This window comes from Octopus sinensis, linkage group LG2 (assembly GCF_006345805.1).
Source record: "Octopus sinensis linkage group LG2, ASM634580v1, whole genome shotgun sequence".
Lineage (NCBI taxonomy): Eukaryota > Metazoa > Mollusca > Cephalopoda > Octopoda > Octopodidae > Octopus > Octopus sinensis.
The window spans coordinates 49,553,674-49,577,359 of record NC_042998.1 but is presented as its reverse complement, the minus strand read 5'-3'; the positions used below and the strand labels follow the sequence as shown (position 1 = coordinate 49,577,359).

General features: G+C 37.4%; 1 protein-coding gene across 2 annotated transcripts in view; it reads right to left on the bottom strand.

Annotated features, from left to right (window-relative positions):
• LOC115232626 (CD109 antigen-like) overlaps positions 1 to 23,686 on the bottom strand; it is a 189,139-nt gene that overhangs the window by 82,444 nt on the left and 83,009 nt on the right. For both annotated transcript variants that reach the window (XM_029802619.2, XM_036513187.1), the window contains exons 9-12: positions 18,089 to 18,259; positions 16,083 to 16,190; positions 13,929 to 13,994; positions 10,033 to 10,218 (exon numbers count right to left, since the gene is read on the bottom strand). In XM_029802619.2, the coding sequence (XP_029658479.2) occupies positions 10,033 to 10,218; positions 13,929 to 13,994; positions 16,083 to 16,190; positions 18,089 to 18,259 (531 nt within the window). The remainder of the gene's footprint in view (positions 1 to 10,032; positions 10,219 to 13,928; positions 13,995 to 16,082; positions 16,191 to 18,088; positions 18,260 to 23,686) is intronic.

The following is a 23,686-nucleotide window of genomic DNA, read 5'->3' as shown; positions in this document are numbered from 1 at the left end:
TCTCGAGCAATGTTTGTTTGAGGTAGGATTGTTTGTTATCCTTTAGTGACCTATTTAGAAGATTTGAGATTTTTGTTCATCGTCTCATTAGAATCCTCCTGTCTTTAGGTAATATATTTTTCTGCTGGCTTGGCATTCGTTCTGGAGCAAACTTACTGCATATGTCACGCATGATTGTCATAACGTGTTGTAGCTTCATGTCAATGTCTTCTGCAGAGAGACTGGCAGACCAGTTATATTCCATGCCCTCTTTCTCGATACCCTTCCAATCAGCTTTGTGAAAGTTCAGGCTGGTGAGGAGTTGGGAGCTTCTAGAAGACTGCATGTCTGTAGTCTTCTGCTGACCATAGATTGTTAGTTCTATTCAGTTACGGTCCAAGACAATCGTCACTGTCACCCCAAAATTATGGATGAGCGCCGTGTTATTTGTGAAACAGAGGTCCAGGGCATTTTTCCCCTTGTTGGGTGGAGCACTATTTGCTCCATAAGGAGCATGTTAGTGAGGTCAAGAAGAGATTTTGCATGCCTCATGACCTGCCGCGACATACCTGAGAGAATGTGACCCTCAGGCCATTTGACGTAATGGAGGTTGAAATCCCCTAAAAGAAGTATGTGCAGGCTGTCATCCAGGTTGGTTAATACTTCTTTCACTTCTTGGAGGCTCTCTTTAAATTAATCCCCATGATTTGGAGCATCTGGTGGGCTATACGTGGTACATATTACTAGTTTCATCTGTTTAATGTATACCACCAGAGTGTCACAGACTGAGTTTGAGTGTGACAGCAGGACCACAGGTGTGACATCTTCTCGGATATACATTGCCACTCCACCATGAGTCCTTTCTCTCCTGTCAGTTCGAAACACAACATACCCTGGTATGTGTATCTCAGCATCTGATACATCCACATTCAGATGTGTTTCTGTTAGTGACACACTTACTGCTTGATTACATGCAACTAAATCTCTCAGGTACTGTGTTTTGTGTTGTTGGGACATTACGAGGTCCCTGATGTTAAGAAAGAATATATATATATATATATATATATAAGGAAAAGAGATGAATAAATGATAGCATGTCAGTTTATGCTATATATGTTTCAGTGGCATGTCATTTTATTCATAATTTGTGTATTAGGTCATGGAGAACTCCCGAAGAAAAATTCCTTTCAAAACTTCTCCAATGTATAAGATAACAAACAAGAAATTACTTTCTCCTCTGAGGGAAAAGATAGTGCATACTGTCGCAAAAAATTAGTGTTTATACAACGGATTTTCACGTAATGAGAAAGATAAGTAAACACTAGATATCTATGTGCAATTAATGAGTATTCTGCAAAGGCTTCACCCTGTTTATTATGCGAGTGTTTCTTAGAGCGTTTGGTAATGTAAACAAATTCAGCAATGAACTTGAGAGGCCAAAGAGGATAGAACTAATTACAAAATGAAAATTATAAGCAATTAATGGAATTGTAAATTTATAGAAAACATTCCACAAGATTAGTCTTTACTAGGCTAGGTTCATATATGTGTGTGCATATATATATATGTGTGTATTTATTAATATATATATATATATATATATAAGGAAAAGAGATGAATAAATGATAGCATGTCAGTTTATGCTATATATGTTTCAGTGGCATGTCATTTTATTCATAATTTGTGTATTAGGTCATGGAGAACTCCCGAAGAAAAATTCCTTTCAAAACTTCTCCAATGTATAAGATAACAAACAAGAAATTACTTTCTCCTCTGAGGGAAAAGATAGTGCATACTGTCGCAAAAAATTAGTGTTTATACAACGGATTTTCACGTAATGAGAAAGATAAGTAAACACTAGATATCTATGTGCAATTAATGAGTATTCTGCAAAGGCTTCACCCTGTTTATTATGCGAGTGTTTCTTAGAGCGTTTGGTAATGTAAACAAATTCAGCAATGAACTTGAGAGGCCAAAGAGGATAGAACTAATTACAAAATGAAAATTATAAGCAATTAATGGAATTGTAAATTTATAGAAAACATTCCACAAGATTAGTCTTTACTAGGCTAGGTTCATATATGTGTGTGCATATATATATATGTGTGTATTTATTAATATATATATATATATATATATATATACATGTGTGTATATATGTGTATATATGTATGTATATATATATATATACATACATATATATATATAGCCTCGGGCCAACCAAAGCCTTGGGAGTGGATTTGGTAGACAGAAACTGAAAGAAGCCCATCATAATATATATATATAGGCACAGGAGTGGCTGTGTGGTAAGTAGCTTGCTTACGAACCACATGGTACCGGGTTCAGTCCCACTGTGTGGCACCTTGGGCAAGTGTCTTTTACTATAGCCTCGGGCCAACCAAAGCCTTGTGAGTGGATTTGGTAGATGGAAACTGAAAGAAGCCCGTCGTATATATGTATATATATATATATATATATATATATATATATATATATATATACAAAATAAGAAAATGGAGAAATATATCTAAATCAATTATCAACTACCAGATAATGCCCAATCATATACTTTATTAAACCACTACATAAGAACATTAAGGTCAAACATAATAATATAGAACAAAACAGTGTACACGAAGGAGTAATATGATACAATAAGTACAATATGTATAAGAGGATATAAATAAATATAAATAAATATAAATATAAACTACATCTTACAGCTGTTTCGGCCATATATTTATATATATATATATATATGTATGTGTGTGTATATGTTTGTGTGCCTGTGTTTGACAACCAATGCTAGTGTGTTTATGTCCCCGTAACTTAGCGGTTCAGCAAAAGAGATGATAGAAGAAGTACTAGGCTTACAAAGAATATGTCCTGGGGTCGATTTGCTCGACAAAATGTGGTGCTCCAGCATGGGGCCACAGTCACATGACTGAAACAAGTAAAAGATATATATATATATATATAACTAATGTAGGATAAAATTTTTTTGGGGAAAAAAATTTTATCAATGGCCAGCATATCAAAAAATACCTTTAAAGGTTAAATTTATAAATAATTTACAAGATAAGGGCAAGAGAAAAATTCTAATGCCAAATATGCCGAAACAAAAATTGTCGATAACCATTATAATTTATGCGTCTCGAAACAAACCAATAGAAATCAAACTATCTCTCTCTATATATATACATATATATGCATATATATATATGTACATACATACATGTATGTATGTATATGTATATATATATACATAAATGGCGGTGCCCCAGCATGGCCACAGCTCATTAGCTGAAACTAGAAAAATCAAAATCAAAAATATAAATATATGGCCGAAACAGCTGTAAGATGTAGTTTATATTTATATTTATTTATATTTATTTATATCCTCTTATACATATTGTACTTATTGTATCATATTACTCCTTCGTGTACACTGTTTTGTTCTATATTATTATGTTTGACCTTAATGTTCTTATGTAGTGGTTTAATAAAGTATATGATTGGGCATTATCTGGTAGTTGATAATTGATTTAGATATATTTCTCCATTTTCTTATTTTGTATATATATATATATATATATATACATATATACGACGGGCTTCTTTCAGTTTCCATCTACCAAATCCACTCACAAGGCTTTGGTTGGCCCGAGGCTATAGTAGAAGACACTTGCCCAAGGTGCCCCACAGTGGGACTGAACCCGGTACCATGTGGTTCGTAAGCAAGCTACTTACCACACAGCCACTCCTGTGCCTATATATATATATTATGATGGGCTTCTTTCAGTTTCTGTCTACCAAATCCACTCCCAAGGCTTTGGTTGGCCCGAGGCTATAGTAGAAGACAATTGCCTAAGATGTCATGCAGTGGGACTGAACCCAGAACCATGTGGTTGGGTAGCAAGCTTCTTACCACACAACCACGCCCGCACCTATATATATGTGTGTGTGTGTGTGTGTGTGTGTATGTGTACATATCTTTTATCTTTTAGTTGTTTCAGTCATTTGAATGAGGCAATGCTGGGGCCTAGAAGAATTTTTAGTCAAATCAATCAACCCCAGTACTTATTTTTATTTTTAAGCCTGGTGCTTATTCTATTAGTCCCTTTTGCCAAACTGTTAGGTTACGGAATTGTAAACAACCCAACACCTGTTCCCAAGAAGTGGAGGGGGAAAAACACAAACACAAAGACAACCCACACAAACACACATTTATATAAGATAGGCTTCTTTTGGATTCACACACTTGTTGCAATGGTCCTTTCAGTTTTTCTAAGCCCTGTAAAAGAACTCGGAAAGTTGGGCCTCAAACCAAGCCTTTCGTGATATCTGTAAAGCCAGGAGCTGTTCAGCACCTTCTCGTGTGTGTGTGTGTGTGTGTATGTGTGCGTGTGTGTGTGTGTGTATACACATACACATGAGAGGGTGCTGAAATGTTTCTGAGTTTGAGTAAAAGAAAATACAATAGGATAGGTAAGTAGCTTGTTTACCAACCACATGGTTCCGGGTTCAGTCCCACTGTGTGGCACCTTGGGCAAGTGTCTTCTACTATAGCCTCAGGCCGACCAAAGCCTTGTGAGTGGATTTGGTAGATGGAAACTGAAAGAAGCCCGTCGTATATATGTATATATATGTATGTGCATGTATGTTTGTGTGTCTGTGTTTGTTCCCCTAGCATTTCTTGACAATCGATGCTGGTGTGTTTATGTCCCCGTCACTTAGCGGTTCTGCCAATGAGACCGATACAATAAGTACTGGTCTTACAAAGAATAAGTCCCGGGGTCGAGTTGCTCGATTAAAGGCGGTGCACCAGCATGGCTGCAGTCAAAATGACTGAAACAAGTAAAAAGAGAAAAAAAAGAGAAAGACATATTCCCCTATCCACCTTTTCAGATTCACACACTTGTTGCAGTGGACCTTCAGTTTTCCTAAGTCCTGTAAAAGCCTTTGGTGACACCCTTAAAGCAAGGAACTTCTCAGCAGCCTCTCATATTGTACTTATTTAATCTATCTGCCTACTCATCAAGCTGGGAGAATCATTAGCATATTCGACAAAATTCTTAGTGATATTTCTGTGGATTCTTTTATATTCTGAGTTCAAATGTCAATGAGTTCAACTTTGCCTTTCATCCTTTCTGGGTCGATAAAAGAGCACTGGAGTGCAGACTAAGCTCCCTCTCCCAAATGTCAAAGCATCACCACCACCACCACCACCATCACCATGTTTGTAGTAGAAAAAAATTCACTTGTATGTTTATTTATATTTGTTTATAGTTTCATTTGTCCATTTATTTATTTACCTGACTCTTTCTCTCATCTCTCATCTTCCAAGATGCTTCTGTTTCTTTCATATGCCTTTCTTCCTTCTCTTCCATAAACTCATCCCTACACAACTACCCTCTTTCTCTCTATCTCTGCTTATCTATCCCTCTCTGTCTCTCTCGCTCTCTCTCACTCCTTCCTTTCCTCCTCCTTTCCCTCTCTTTCTACTCCCTCCCCCCTGCATCCAACAGGAGTGACCTGAGTACTTTACTTCTGTGTGTAAACTGTAAGAGACACATAAACATGTTGAACAATGAAACATGCAAACATAAGAGGTACAAATAAGAGAGAAAAAGAGAGAGTGGAGCGAGAGAGGGGGGAGAGAAAGAGAGTATTTGTGTGCGTATGTGTAAGTGTGTATGTGTATAAGTGTTGTTCAATCTTTTACAAGACCAACAATAAATATAACTTCAGTAATTTTGTAAGAATAATATACATATAAAAATATGCAAACACATATATACCAAAAAGTAGCAACTCAAAGAACATATTCTTTCCATTTTTGTTTTTTGGAAAAAAATGGATTTCTTTTCACTTTTTTTTTTCTCTACAGCCATTGAAGAATGTGATAGCAAAGATTTTTGAAAATTACATAGATGACCTTTTCATTTTCTAAATGCTGAAAATTTTAAACGTCTTCTAAGGAGTGAGTAAGTAAAATAATTTCTGAACTTAAAATACTATTAGTACCTAAAATATAATTTTAAATAGTATACAAATTTGGCATGGCTGTAGGCGTGGGCATGGCTGTGTGGTTAGGGGGCTTGCTTCCTAGCTACATGGTTTCGGGTTCAGTCCCTCTGCGTTGCACTTTGGGCAGGTGTCTTCCACTATAGCCCCGAGTCGACCGAAGCTTTGTGATTGAATTCGGTAGGTGGAAGTTACTGCCGTGTGTGTATGTGTGCGTATAGCTGCTCAGTGCCTCTCCGAAAGAGAGAGAGGGTACATAAGAGTTATAGCCAGTTGTATGAACTATTTAGTACATTAATTAGTAAATTATATTTATTATCGCTGGGTTCCAACTTGGGCTGCAGGAACGGTCCACCCACCACACTTCTCTGTTTATTATCACTACCTCGAGGTCCTGGATATGTTCCAGGCCAATATCTGCAATGAAGTTGTTGGCGTAAATGTGATGCCATTTCCCTTTTCTTACATCACTGTGAAGTGAGTTCCACAAGTCTAATTTGAATGCTTCCAGTTTAAGATGGTGCACAAAGCAATCAGATGGTCGCAGCCATTGTTGCCTGATCTTTTCGCAGATCTCCACAAGGGCATTCGTTTGTCATATATTGCTACCATTTCACATTTAGGGCCATTCATAGCAGCTGCCCCACATTTCCCCTTTACGCTTCTTTTTTTCAAATCTTTCTGAAGTAAACCTTGCTCTTTATTCTTCCTAGCATTGACAAAATATAGTGCCATTTAACCAGTAAGATTGATATAAGTAATATCTCTTGCTCATTTATCACCTAGATCTAGATGGCATTCCGTCAGTTATAAATGATAGGTGTCCCAGTTGATCCGACCAACTGAATGGCCTGCTCATGAAATTAACATGCAAGTGGCTGAGCACTCAACAAATACACAGGAGTGGCTGTGTGGTAAGTAGCTTGCTTACCAACCACATCGTTGCACGTTCAATCCCACTGCGTGGCACTTTGGGCAAGTTTCTTCTCCTATAGCGTCGGGCCAACCAAAGCCTTGTGAGAGGATTTGGTAGACAGAAACTGAAAAAGGTCCATCATGTGTGTGTGTGTGTGTGTGTGTGTGTGCATGTTTGTGTTTGTCTCCCCCACCATCGTTTGATAAGCGATGCAGGTGTGTTTACGACCCTGTAACTTAGCAGTTCAGCAAAAGAAACCAATAGAATAAGAACTAGGCTTACAAAGAATGAGTCTTGGGGTTGATTTGTTCAACTAAAGGTGGTGCTCCAACATGGCCACAATCAAATGACTAAAACAAATAAAAGAGTAAAAGAGTACCCTTAATGTAATTCGCTGGTAGATTCAGAGGGACACAGAATGCAACAAGGCTGGCCCTTTGAAATACAGGCACTACCCATTTTTGCAGTTAAGTGGATTGGAGCAGCATGAAATAAAGTGTCTTGCTTAACCCTTTAGCATTCAGATTTCTTTGTTAAATGTAATACTTCTTTCTCTTTTACTTGTTTCAGTCATTTGACTGCGACCATGTTGGAGCACTGCCTTTAGTCAAGCAAATCGACCCCAGGACTTATGCTTTGTAAGCTTAGTATTTATTCTATCGTTCCCTTTTGCCAAACCACTAAGTTACGGGGACGTAAACACACCGGCATCAGTTGTCAAGCAATGTTGGGGGGACAAACACAGACACGCACACACACACACATATATATATATATATACATATATACAACGGGCTTCTTTCAGTTTCCGTCTACCAAATCCACTCACAAGACTCTGGTCGGCCCAAGGCCATAGTAGAAGACACTTGCCCAAGGTGCCACGCAGTGGGCCTGAACCCGGAACCATGAAGTTGGTAAGCAAGCTACTTACCATACAGCCACTCCTGTGCCTATTCACCTTACTTCGATTTAATGATGCATTATCTTGTAACTTCAAGATTTCAATAATGTGTTTTTATATTTTTAGAATGATATTGTAGGTTAGGTATGAGTGGTTGGATTTGGTCAGTTTTAACATAAGACAGGTAGAATATGTGGTGGTTTTGGTGGTGGTGGTGGTGGTTGCAGCAGTAGTGGTGGTGGTGATGGTGGTGGTGGTAGTGATGGGAGTGGTGGTGGTGTGGTGGTGGTGGTGGTTGCAGCAGTAGTGGTGGTGGTGATGGTGGTGGTGGTAGTGATGGGAGTGGTGGTGGTGGTGGTGGTGGTTATGGTGGTGGTGGTGGTGGTGGCGATCATCCTAATCATTTCTACAATAATTCATCATACACTTCCTCTCTTGTCAGCAAAGACATCAACTGCCATTAGCATTTTACTTCCATTATTCAACTCTGTAATATCACTCTCATTACATCCTGCCATTATCGTCTCTCCCAGTTATCCCTGCATGTTTATCTCTATGTGTCTTCATATTGACACAGCTTGACAATGATGTTTGCTTGTGTCCCCCTTCAAAGTATGAGGACCAGCAAAATAAAGCACCGTGTTTGATGGCATAAGAGATGCACAGCCATATCAGATGCACCCCAATTTCAGTAGAGCATATTCATGAAAAAAAAATGTCATTAGAGCATTAAAGCTTATGGGAGACCCTACTTCACATATAGGACCCAGAGTGATTTTTTAAAGTCATTTTTGTGGGAAGAAAAAGTGCATCATATATACCATCAAATATGGTATGTTAATGAAAAAGTAATTAAGGGATGTCATCAGGAAGGGCACTGGATGTCATCAGGAAAAGAATCAGATACCACTAAAAGGGGCATTCTGCTGTTGAGTTTAGCCTCAAGAAGTCGTGTCCAACACATACTAGCATGGAATGAGTGGATGTGAAAAAGATAAATTAATCTAAAAATGATTATATCTGACATTATCAAACAATATATTTTGAAACTTGTATCAACTTGCGCTTTTTACATGGCACTTGCACAGATGAGGTCAGTTTTGGCGTAGTTTTTACAGCTGGATGCCCTTCCAAATGTTAACCACTTTACAGTGTGGGCTGGGTGTTTTTTAAGTGGCACCTGCTCTGGTGGGGTCACCAAGTGACTTTGCATAACAAAGAGTCTTTGAGAGGAGTCAAAGCATTGGAGGAGGTGATCTTATGTCAGATGATGAAAAATTAGAAGTGTGACAGAGAGGCAGAAATGGATGTCTTGCTGTAGAGAAAGTCCATGGTTACCCAACCAGAGAAAGGGAGCCAGAGAAAGAGAGAGAGAGAGAGAGAGAGAGAGAGAGAGAGAGAGAGAGGAGAGAGAGAGAGAGGGAGAGAAATAGAATGAGAATTAACAAGAATTAAGGCAGAAACAGTTACCTAGAGAGTGGGAGCTGAACTACTTAAACGTCATCCCTTTTTGAGGTAAAAAATTATTTCAGATGGAGTGCATAATATACACTCCTTGGGTTATTTACCATCTCAATTTGAAGCGTAAGTTTGAGTGAAGTTAAATATCTAAACATATAGCTCTAAGTCTAGAGAGATACATAAACTTAATATATATATATTGTCAGAAATGGTACATTAGGAAAATGCCTTCTACTATAATCACAGGGTGGTCAAATACCTTGTAAATGGAATTTTCTACATGAAAACTATTCAGAGGCCCACTCTATATGTATGTGAGTGTGTACATACATGTGTGTATGTGTGAGTGTGTACGTGTGTGTGCATGTATATATATATATATATATATATATAGACACACATATGCATACATGCATGCATATATATCATATATATATACATACAAGTTCACACACACTTGTATTACTTAATTATTATATATATATATATATGTATATGTGTGTATATATATATATAATATATATATATATATTTATATATATATATATATATATATATATATATATATATATATATAATATATATATATATATATATATACATATACATATATATGCCTTCTATAATTAGACAATAATTATATATACATGTCAGTGTAAAATGTAAGTGTATACAAACAAATATTCAAAAGGATGTATAGTTAAAAAAAGAGTGGGGGTCAAAGCTGTTGAAGCCTTGTGAGTTTTACCTTATATGGACAAATGTCATATACATTAAGGTTTATAGATGCTGAAATTATCCTTTCTTCCTGAAAATAATAGACTAAAAATTTGGCTGTAGGGATCATGTGTCTTATGATGTTCACATCAAAGTTCCAAACATTCTGACCACTTGGTTTTTTATTCAATAGCAAAATTTTTCCTTTAGAAATTATCTGCAAAAATTAAAAATAAATAACAGAGATTAGTTTAAAATTCTGAAAGATATTTGATGCTATATGCATGCAGAAATAATTATACCGTCAGTCCTCATATGCACATATGCATAAGCATAGACACATGCATATATTTGCCCATACTCTTATATAAATATGTTACCTGGCCAGCAAGGGAATCCCAGTCAAAGAAAAAACTCAAGGCAACAAGGAAGCTTTTACATGGTCATTCAATTTGCTAGAAATAGCAGTGAAATCTCCTTCAAATCACATGCTGCTAACTTTAAAAAAAATGACACATTGAATGATGTAACCCTAGATAAACTCATCATCATCATCATCATTTAACGTCTGTTTTCCATGCTGGCATGGGTTGGACAGTTTGACTGAGAACTGGTAAGCTGGGGAGCTGCACCAATCTGATTTGGCATGGTTTCTATGGCTGGATGCCCTTCATAATGCCAACCACTCCAAGAACGTAGTGGGTGTGTTTTACATGCCACTAGCATGGGTGCCAGTTACGCAGCACTGGCATCAGCCTTGAATATTATCTCACTTGGCTTGACAGATCTTCTCAAGCACAATATAACGCCAAAGATCTCAGTCACTTGTCACTGGCTCTGTGAGTCCTAACAGTTGAATGGTATTTTTTACGTGCCAGTTACACAACATTGGTATCAGCCATGACTATGATTTCACATGGTTTGATGGGTCTTCCCAAGCACAGTATATCGCTCCATGTTCAAGTAGCATCGGTCATGTCTATGATGTCACTTGGCTGGACAGGTCTTGTCAAGCACAGCATACATCAAAGGTCAGCATAAAGTTTTTTTTTAATTAGTTTTATCCCATCTGTTCAATCAGAGATGCCCTAGAGTTACTCAAGAACAACAACAACAACAGCAACAACAACAGCCGTTCAAGAATTTGGACCTGGAGATCTCCATTTCCAGCGACTCCAAGGGCCACCTCCCAGTGGTGTCGGGCATCAATGAAGAGCCCTCGACTACAACAAGATGGCCAAAGTTTTTTGTTTTTTCAAGGTCTGGGGTCTCCCGCCCCTAAGCCCTAGACCATCACCTAATCACCCTTACCCATCTTGTTACTTAACAACAACAGCAACAACTACAATAACTCTCAATGTTAAGAGGATTTCTTTCCCTCACCATTGATTTCCAAAACTTCCTACTGTACCAAGATTTCTGCAGACATCTTAGCCTCATACCAGGCCTACACAAATTTGACTTACCATTCTATGACTACATTCATTTCCAATATTATTTTCTACTCTAGGCACATGGCCCGAAATTTTAGAAGAGAAGGCCAGTCAATTAAATCGACCCCTGTACACAACTGGTACTTAATTTATCGACCCCGAAAGGATGAAATGCAAAGTCGACCTCAGTGGAATTTGAACACAGAACGTAAAGACAGACGAAATACCGCTAAGCATTTTTTCCCAGCGTGCTAACGATTCTGCCAGCTTGCCGCCTTATAAATATTAATATTCTCCAATATTAATATTCTTTACTGCCCACAAAGGGCTAGACACAGAGGGGACAAACATGGACAGACAAATGGATTAAGTCGATTTGATGGTAGCCAATGGATTTTTTTCCACAAAAGTTCTTCATAAAAATATTAGAATAACACATGCTTTACAGGAGATTTTTTTTTTTCCAGAAAACTGATGATATTTAAGCAGTATGATGCCATCATCATCATCATCACCATTGCCATCGCTGTCATCACCACTGAAACCACTGCTGTTGTGAGTGTCGTCATCATTGTCATATCAATATCCAGGTTTCCATGATTGCATGGACTGGATTGAATATTGGAAATGAATGATGCCAATTGTATGACAGTGACATTCATTTATGACTATCAAGACAAAACACAAACATACACAAACCTGCACTTACACACACATATATATACACATATATACAATATTTTTGAAAAGATAAAAATGCTTCCTTTTTCAATATAGTCTTTTAACAAAGGGGCTCTTATTCCAGTCACTGTCTAGCTTGATATCAGTTTCTGATTTTCCAATTTTTAAATTTACTTATGAAGAAGCTATTCACAGAAACCTTTGAACATTCTTCCTCATATTTATTCTTACATCTTTTGCTAATAAATCGTCCCAAATCTTAACATTACAAGTACAACAAGGAGATATTTCTGCTCTACCCTATTAAATGCTGTTGACTGATATAAATTGATCAAAGCCTTTTTGATCTGCCGCATTTCTGAACAGACAGAGATTATCATGCATAATTCTGCAGAAACACTGCATGTCTGAAACAGACTTTTGGGTTTTCCATTTTTTGGCAACATCTTTTCATGGCAGCAGGTGATTAAAGTACGAAGAAAAAGAATAGGTTTTAACTGTATAAAGATTCTAAAGAGGGAAGTAAAAAAGTAATTACCTTGTTGTTTGGAGGCTATAAATAATATGGTCATCATTATTATAAACACCATCATTGTCAATACAACTTACAAATAAATAAGAGCTGAAAGTAAATTTGTGTATTTAAACATACAAGGACTAAAGTATATATTAACATAAACCAAACCTGCGTGCTTCAGCACATAAGGTGGAGTGTGAGTCAAAGTATGCAGTATAACAGATCTATTTCAACTGATCTTAACAACCAGTTTTGCACTGGATATAAGCTAACCAGATATTATGTAACAAAATAGTTGAGTAACATCACAACTCTTCAGTGATGGCTGATATGGAAAAAATATTTGCATCTCAATAACAAGCCATCTGTGCTTGTTCTTCCACCACACTCTAGTCTCTCAACACCTTACATAGAATCATTGCCCTTCGCTCTCTCAAATGCTAACTCCCACCATATAGTCAAGGAGGCTTTTCCCTTCTTTTCCCTTCCACCTTTTTTTTTGTTTTTGTTCCCCTTTCTTCTCATTCCTTTCTTTTATTGCCTTGCAAGTTAATTTGGTAACCTCACTTGTACCTGAAGAGTGGTTGGCATTCAGAAAGGAATCCAACCAAAGGAACCATACCAAAGTTGGCATTAGAGCTCAACACAGCCTTACAGCTTGCAGAATCCTGTGAAACCATCCAATCCATGCCAGCATGGAAAATGTATGTTAAATGGCAAGACAGAGGAGGAAGAAGAAAAACCAAGCCTTTGTGTTTCAACATGCAAGACAAAGTGTAAAGAAATTAAATTAAACCAAACACATAAGCTTCAATACAAAAGGGTGAACATTTATCAACATAAACTAAACTTGCTTATTTCAACACATAAAAATAGAAGCATATAACAACATAGGCTAAAGCTATAAGCTTCATCATTCTGTCAAAGACAAAAATAGAATTCCTTGTCAAACTCTAGCATATACCATTAAAATATTGCAGAAAAAAGAATAGAAACATATTTAAGATGCTATAGAATTATCTGCAAAGAATTCCAATTCAGCCAAAGATTAGACTAAAGCAACTGACTTGTTAATTAATTAATTTAAAATATTAGATAGATGGATTGTTTCATTGAAGGGATATCAGAAACAAAATCTCTACAGCAACATATTATAATGAAAAAGAAAATTTTACTGATAACAGTTGGGAGTGACTAACACCTTGAAACTTTGTGCTCCAGCATGGTATCAGTCTGATGAGTGAAACTAATATAAGAATAAAGTATAAAAAAATAAAGTTTAAGTATTTTTCTTACCATATAATAAAGCATCCTCACATATTTATCTGTTGGTTTAGCAGTGATTCTTACTTTCATTCCAACCTGTACAAAATACGAAATTAGAGACAATTTGTTAAGTCAGCAAAGGAATTTTTTAAATGAAAAATGTACAATTTATTTAAAGAACAAAAAATATCTACAAATACACTTAAATGGAAGGATATTTCTAAATCGTGTTACTACTAGGTGATTGTTAATAACACGTCAGTAAAATATTGGGTTGTCCAGAAAGTTCATGCCAATTTTTAAAGGAAAGAAAAAGGTCAATAAATGCTCACCATTACATTTTTAATCAACCAAATATGAACCATTTTGTTGCACATTACATCTGCATCTTTCCTTTAACCTGAAAATACCCTCTTCCCAGAATTGAGGTGATTTCATGGCAAAGAATTCATCAAGGTATCTTTTTAATCCATCCAAGGAATTGAAATTTTTACCATTAAGACTATTCTGCAGAGACCTGAGTAAGTGGAAATCTGAAGGAGCAATATCTGGTGAATAAGGAGGGTGGAGTAACACATTCCAGCCAAGCTGCAGCAAATTTTGTCTGGTTCCCAAAGCATCAACTGCTGAAAATGAACTTTCTTATCTTCCATTTTAAAGGGTTACAGAATTAACACAGGTTATAGGAACATAAACCTTTTTCAACGAAAAGATAGCTTAAACTGTGCTCTAAATAGAGGTGTAGTGAAATCCTATTTTATGGACTCAACCATGTTCTAAAATAAGTCAAAGGGTAAGCTACTATAAATCGGCACAAACTTTCCGGACAACCCAATATAATGTACAAAGATACTTGATAAAGCAGCTTAACAAATATAGTAAAATTGTTATTGCAAAACTGTTGCTTAGCTTACAACCAGATCAGCTGAGACTGAATAGACCTTGGGCAAGTGTTTTCCACTTCTAGTAGAACAAGCAATGCTTTGTGAGGGAATCTGGTAGACAAAATACATGCATGCACACACACATACACACGCATGTATTATTTATAACAAAATAGAAAAGTGGAAATTTTTTGCAATTATTTATTCTCCGTTATACATGTTTCATTTGCTAATAGGAATTACAACGTTTTACGTGTTAGATAGACATGTAATAAGTTTCCTATGAAGAATTCCTCAGACAGAGGAAAGAATTTCAATATGTAATATGTATTTTGACTAACATACTGCAGCATCTGTGACCACATATTGTATTGTAATAATAGAAGAAGCAGATGAGCTTCAAGAGAAAACAGCTGGAATTTGCCTTAACTATCTATATATAATATGCATGTATTTATGTAGGTATATATGTATGCATGTGGGTCTTTGAGTTTGTGTATATCATCCCAAAGCACTTGACAAGTGGTGTTGGTTTGTTTACATCCCCATAACACAGCAGTTCAGCAAAAGAGACCAACAGAATAAGTAACGAACTTTAAATATATATATATATATACTCTTTTATTCTTTTACTTGTTTCAGTCATGTGACTGTGGCCATACTGGAGCACTGCCTTTAGTTGAGCAAATCGACCCCAGTGCTTATTCTTTGTAAGCCTAGTACTTATTTTATCAGTCTCTTTTGCTGAACTGCTAAGTTACGGGAACGTAAACACGCCAGCATCGGTTGTCAAGTGATGTTGAGGGGACAAACACAGACACCCAAACACACACAGACACACACAGACACACACACACACACATATATATATATACATATATACGACGGGCTTCTTTCAGTTTCCGTCTACCAAATCCACTCACAAGGCTTTGGTTGGCCTGAGGCTATAGTAGAAGACACTTGCCCATGGTGCCATGCAGTGGGACTGAACCTGGAACCATGTGGTTCGTAAGCAAGCTACTTACCACACAGGCACTCCTACGCCTATATATATATAATAGCATTAGTCTTAATTTCTTCAACTAACCTCTTCAAGGCATGGCCAGACTCCAGTGAATGAAACAAGCAAAAGGTAACTTGTTTTTAATGCAATAGAATTCTAAATAAGTCCTCCTACTGAAACACTAGATTCGCTTTATCAGGGGTTGACCAGGTCACACCAGAACTACATAGCAGCAAACAACAATTTTCTAAAAGGAAAAAATTATCAATTAATCATCAACTGAAAATATTTACTTACTGTTAAAACTTCTTTTTCGCTTAGAGTTAAATTAATTGAAACATTCCCATTTTCTTGATTGTTTAATAAATCTTCAAAATATTTGTTTTCATTGGCATCTCGTAACTCCTAAAAATAGAAATTTACTTACAAATCAGTGCTTAAATAGATTATACCTTGACACATCTTTAGCACCTTATCTCCCACCCACTCTTCACCTCTCTCTCCCTCTCTTGCTCTCTCTCACATTTTCCATCTGGGGTTACCATGTATCTCCTCGACTGTGTGACACCAGTTTCAGTTCCTCTATCATAATCTTATTTCTTTATTGCCCACAAGGGGTTAAACATAGAGGGGACAAACAAGGACAGACAAAGGGGTTAAGTCAATTACCTTGACCCCAGTGCATAACTGGTACTTAATTTATCAACCCAGAAAGGATGAAAGGCAAAGACAGACGAAATACTGCTAAGCATTTCGCCCAGCGTGCTAACATTTCTGCCAGCTCAATCTAATATTTCTTCACCTGGCATGAAGCCATCCCTCACTATACCGCTCTCTCTCTCTCTCTTTCGCAGTTAAAGGTCTTTTGTCTTGCAAGTTATTTAGTGTGTTGCTGGTGCCTCATAAAAAAGCACCCAGTACTCACTGTAAAGTGGTTAGCATGAGGAAGAGCATCCAGCTACAGAAACCATGCCAAAGCAGATAGTAGAGCCTGGTGCGGTCCTTGCTCGCCCAGTTCCTGCCAAACTATCCAACCCATACCATTATGGAAAACGGGACAGCCGATGATGATGTTGATGATGATGATGATGATGAGGAGGAGGAGGAGGGGGGAAGGAGGGGAGGAGGAGGAGGGGTTTCTGATATTTATATGGTTCATAATATAATTTTAAATTAATTTCTTTTAATTTCAAAAATTTAATTCAATATTATATTTGATAATTCGAGATTATTATTTCTTTTTATCAATTTCGTCTAGACTTGTGGATTTAAAACCTGGGAGACAGCACCCTTTTGGGGGCATTGTGAACTGGAGCAGGGGTGTCAAAATGTGAACAAATTGAAACATTTGTCAGTTTGGTGTTATTATCTAACCTACATCAAAACAGCAAAAGAAAATGTTACCCTAATGATACCAATTATGTGTTGTTTGTTTTTTACTTAGGTGCAAGGTCAGCAAACTGGCTGGGAAGGGGAAAAGGGTTAGTCAATTACATCAACCCCAGTGCTCAACTGGTACTTATTTCATCGACCCTGAAAGAATGAAAAGTAAAGTCAACCTCAACAAAATTTGAACTCAGAATGTAGAGATGTACAAAATTCCACTAAGTATCTTGCCTAGCATCCTAATTATTCTACCAGCTTTCCACAAGGGGCTAAACATAGAGGGGACAAACAAGGACAGAGAAAGGGATTAAGTCAATTACATCGACCTCAGTGCGTAACTGGTACTTAATTTATTGACCCCGAAAGGATGAAAGGCAAAGTCGACCTCGGTGGAATTTGAACCCAGAACATAACGGCAGACGAAATACCGCTAAGTATTTCACCCGGCATGCTAATGATTCTGCCAGCTCTCCACCAATGCTCAAATGATACTGCCAGCTTGTTGTTATTGTCGCTGCTGTTGCTGCTGCTGTTGCTGCTGCTGTTGCTGCTGCTGTTGCTGCTGCTGCTGCTGATGATGATGATGATGATGATGATGATGATGATGATGATGGTGGTGGTATTGGTGTTAGTCCTTTGTTGTCATCGTTTTTTAATGTCCATCTTTCTCTGGACAACGAATATTAAATGATGATGATGATGATGATGATGATGATGATGATGATGATGATGATCAAAATCTCAAAGTGACAAGATAATGCTTGATTAGTTTGAAACAATATGAATTAATAAGTATTACATTTGACGGAATAATCTGAACACTATGGGGTTAAGGGAAAGAAAGATGAAATGGAGACGCTTGTTTAAACAGTAATTAAATATTATTTTGTAAATATATTTTTTTATGTAATACTTACTTTGTATTTGGGATCACTTTCTTTTACACTGACAAAAGTTGCTGTGTTATCAGTTTTATATTCTGTCACTCTTGTATTACTTTCAATAACTCGAACTTTAACATGGAACATGTGAAGATTTGCAGGTTTTTCCATCAGCCTTACATTGAAATTGCACTGGCCATTTTCTAACTTTAATAAAATCATAAATAGAAAATCTGAATATTAGATTTAATTATTTATATAAAAATGTAATAAGAACAGATGTTGTTAACTTGATAAGAAAATAAGAATGTAACAGGTGGCAAAGGTTGAAATAAGGTAAATATAACATAATTTTAGGAGTCATTTACTTTATCTAATTCATTTCACTTTAAAACAAAGTTTGTATCATAGAAGCATGAGCAGTCTCTGGTGGGTTTGTATCAAAAGGTTAACAATGAATTGAATATGTATCTCAGTTTTTTAAGATAGATACACAGTATTCTGGCTTGTTGAAAGAGGTAGCTAAAAAGGTTTTTAGCAAAGTGCAGGAGTGGCTGTGTGGTAAGTAGCTTGCTTACCAACCACATGGTTCTGGGTTCAGTCCCACTGCATGGCACCTTGGGCAAGTGTCTTCTACTATAGCCTCAGGCCGACCAAAGCCTTGTGAGTGGATTTGGTAGACAGAAACTGAAAGAAGCCCGTCACATATATGTATATGTATATATATGTGTGTGTATTTGTGTGTCTGTGTTTGTCTATGTTTGTCCACCTCAACATCGTTTGACAACTGATGCTGGTGTGTTTACGTCCCCGTAACGTAGCAGTTCGGTAAAAGAGACAATAGAATAAGTACTAGGCTTACAAAGAATAAGTCCTGGGGTCAACTAAAGGCAGTGCTCCAGCATGGCCACAGTCAAATGACTGAAACAAGTAAAAGAGTAAAAGAGTAAGAAGGGCATCCAGATTTTTCACTTGGGCTTCACAAAGCCAAAGGTCTGGTGAACCTTGTCAGTGTTAATTCTCCAACCCACAATTCTACTTAAAATACAAAGGACAAGTTCTACAACAAAACTCTCAAAGTTAACACAGAGGTTCCCTGTCAAAAAAAGTTACTACTACATCAACCCCCCAGTATGGGTGCAACTTCAGTGTCAGAAGGAACACCAGCCACAAACATTTTGGCCATACTATGTAGTCAGAGAGGGTTGATAATGAATTCTATGAGCAATCTGGTGTGCAAGTAAGTATCCATCAAGACTTGATTCTCAATACCTTCCTATTTATTATAATTCTGAAGATCATAACAGTGGGTTTTATGACAAGTTGCTTATGGGAACTCCTATATGCAAAAAGGTTTTCTAAAAGCATTGTAGCCGGAAATACAAGATGACCATAAAATCTGAATACATAGGATCAGAATATGTGGTCATGTGAAATAGGATCCTTGCCACCAATATTGATCTCCTTGATTTCTTCTAGGATATGCTATAAAAAAAACAGATGTAAAAATAATGATAATGATGGTGATATACACACATATATACATGCATGTGTGTTGTGTGTGTATGTGTATATATATATGTGTGTGTGTGTGTAAATATATGTGTATATACAATTCGATGATTGGCATTCGTGCTAGCGGGGTGCAAAGAGCACCATCCGAGCATGATCATTGCCAGAGCAGCCAACTGGCTTCCGTACCCGTGGCATGTAAAAGGGCACCATTCAAGCGTGATCATTACCAACGTCGCTTCACTGGCACGTGTAAAAAGATTCGAGTGAGGTTGTTGCCAGTGCCGCCTGACTAGCCCCCATGCTGGTGGCACATAAAAACACCCACTACACTCTCAGAGTGGTTGGCGTTAGGAAGAGCATCCAGCTGTAGAAACTCTGCCAGATCAAGACTGGAACCTGGTGCAGCCATCTGGCTCACCAGCCCTCAGTCAAAATCGTCCGACCTATGCTAGCATGGAAAGCGGACGTTAAACAATGATGATGATGATGATGATGATGATATATATATGTATGTATGTTTATATATATGTATGTATGAATATTTATAAATATATATGTATATATAAATATATATGTGTATATATATATATATAATATATATATATATACATATACTGGGTTGGGTAGAGAGGACAGACATTTTTGAAAAATTCACAAAATCATTAATTTTAGCTGAAAATAAATTTTATTGACATCAATGTGTACATATTGAATTGACATTTGTCAAAATCAGGTGTGAAAAAACAACATCCATCATGTGGTGTCCGTTTTCATTGATGCATTTCTGAAAGCATTCTTGGAAGTTGACCTCCACTCTTTCCAGCATTGCTCTGTTGATTTGGGTAATTTCCACATGAATAGCTTCCTTCAAATCATCCAATGTACAGGGCTTATGTGCATACACACGTGCCTTGAGGTTTCCCCATAAGAAATAATCACACATGAACAAATCAGAGGAAAAATGGGGCCAAGGAATGTCAGTAAACCTGGAAATGAGGTGGTCACCAAAGAGAGGGTGAAGAACCACTAGTATTAATTATTAATAATTTTTACCCTGTATTTATATAGTTAAATATTTAAATTCTTTGGTTAGATAATATACAGTGAATTTATTCACTGCAGTACTACTCTGACTCTGTACATTGTTTGGCAGCATTCAGTTTGAATTTTTGATGTATAATGATCAAATTAAGTGTGCATGTGTAAACTTTGTGTTTTCATAATTATGCATTTTCCAGCGTTGAGCCACAGATGGTTAATTAATCAATTGATTTACTAGTTAATTGATTTATTTGATAATTAATGATGAAATTCATTGGTATAGGGTTAACAGAGATTTTTATTCATTCAAGTGTTCTACAGGCAATATACCACGTAACAATATCTTTTTCGTAATTTGGGTTTTGACTGCCCTTTCTAGACTGTAAGGAATCCACATTATGGTGTCCTCTCTATGTATAAACTCTTATACACTAATTATATTATATAAACACACACACATATATATATATATATATATAAAATCATCATCAATGTTGTGCTTCTCTTGTACACTCGCAAAGAAGAGAACAGTAACACTCCAGATAGATTTATTATCTGTCTCTCAAACAGTGTATAACTGGAAAGACAAAGGCAAAAAGAGAAACACCCCTCTACCAGCTCTGCTTATATAGCATCATCATCATCATTGTTTGACTGTGGTCGAGACAATGGAATTTGCTATGCTACGCCAGACTTCACGGTCCATCATAGCATTACGGAGGTCCTGTTGCTGGAAGCCTGTATCCCTGGAGATTACATCAGGGTAGGAGAGAGGAGAGTGTGCGCCCTCTGGTATCACGAGTAGATGGCTTCCAGAGGAGAAGAGTAGAAATTGCCTCGTTTTCAGCTCTACGACAATGTCCAGTAAACTGGACTCTCCTACCTTTCACAAGAGATGACATAGGTGGTAGTTTCCCATATATTTGCATCATCTTTCTCAATCAAAGCCGGAATACTGCAGGGAGACACACTCACTCCATTTCTCTTCATCATTGTCATTGACTATGTGCTACATATGTCAGTTGATACCATTTCTGGCAAGGGTTTTGAAATAAAGCCTAGAAGAAGTTCCAGACACCCAGCTGAATACTTGCTTATATAGCAGTAAGCCATTAGAACACTCTAGAGAGTTCTACAACTTCTCATTCAATTCTATTGGACAGATTTGCATGCCAGCAATTTCTATTGTACACATTTAGATGCTAGCAATCTCCACAACAATCACTTAGTATCCATTTTCTGTACTAGCATGGGTAGTATGGTTTAACAGGATCTGGCAAGCTCCAACGTCACCTTTGGCATGGTTTCTATAGCTAGATGCCCTTTCTAATGCCTACCACCTTATACTAGGTACTTCTTTTTTGTCACTGGCATTAGTAAGGTAAAACAAGAATGAAACAAGAGTACAAGAAAAACCATTGATGAAGTGGCATCATCATTTCATTTTATGTGTCTGTATGCTTGTTTACATTTGCTGAGCTACAAGCAGTACTGTTGTTTTTCGTTTCCCCTATCATCACATCATCCACTGAATTTGCACTTACAAAGATGTATAGGGTAAGTGATCCCATACTTATAAAACAGATAAGTATTAATGACAGGAAAGGTCTCAACAATATATTCATCTAATACATGCTAATACACGAAAATCAGACACAAAAACAAACAGATATAAATTGTTGGATGTATATAGGCGTAGGAGTGGCTATGTGGTAAGTAGCTTGCTCACCAACCACATGGTTCCGGTTTCAGTCCCACTTCATGGCAACCAAAGCCTTGTGAGTGGATTTGGTAGACAGAAACTGAAAGAAGCCCGTCGTATATATGTATATATATATGTATATATATATGTATATATATATCATCATCATCATCATCATCGTTTAGCGTCCGTTTTCCATGCTAGCATGGGTTGGACGGTTCTACTGGGGTCTGTGAAGCCAGAAGGCTTCATCAGGCCCAGTCAAATCTGGCAGTGTTTCTACGGCTGGATGCCCTTCCTAACGCCAACCACTCCGTGAGTGTAGTGGGTGCTTTTTACGTGCCACCCGCACTGGTGCCAGACAGAGCTGGCAAACGGCCACGAACGGATGGTGCTTTTTATGTGCCACCGGCACGAGGGCCAGGCGAGGCTGGCAACGGACACGAAACGGGGCGGTGCTGGCAACGGTCGAGATGCTGGCAACGGTCGTGCTGATATATATATATATATGTATATATATGTGTATATATATATATATATATATATATATTCTTTACTGACCATTCATAATTTTATCAAATTTCTCTATCTGTCTATCTTATCTAATCTTATTCATTTCATTTCATTTCATTTCTCCTCGTATTAATCAACATTCGTATCTTCGCGCCATCTTGAAGCCTTTCCTCTCTAATACACATATGCTATCTCTCTCTATCTCTCTCTCTCTCTCTCTCTCTCTCTCTCTCATCTACAAGCTGTGAATTTCCGAGCGCGAGCAAGATAGGTGTTGAGTTGCTATTTTGAATTGCTATTTTCAATTCTTTACTGACCATTCATAATTTTATCAAATTTCTCTATCTGTCTATCTTATCTAATCTTATTCATTTCATTTCATTTCTCCTCGTATTAATCAACATTCGTATCTTCGCGGTGCACCCTCCCTACCCACCCCCACCACTAATACCGGATATCTATATTTTTGCTCCATCTATACCGCATGTCGCTTCTCCCACCACCATTATAGGTGTCTACTCTTCGAACCCCTCTTCAATACGCTATTTCACCATGCATTACCCCTCTCTCGATATCCTACGTTCTACTTGCCTAGAACCTGTCATCATTTCTCTGAACCACCCCTCCCCACTGGTGCTCCCCTATATTTCTGCCCCCCCCCCCACATAAAAAGCACCATCCGAACGTGGCCGATGCCAGACCCCTCTGGCACCTGTGCAGGTGGCACATAAAAAACACCCACTACACTCGCGGAGTGGTTGGCGTTAGGAAGGGCTCACGGAGTGGTTGGCGTTAGGAAGGGCATCCAGCTGTAGAAACACTGCCAGACTAGACTGGAGCCTGGGGCAGTCCCGAGCTCCCCA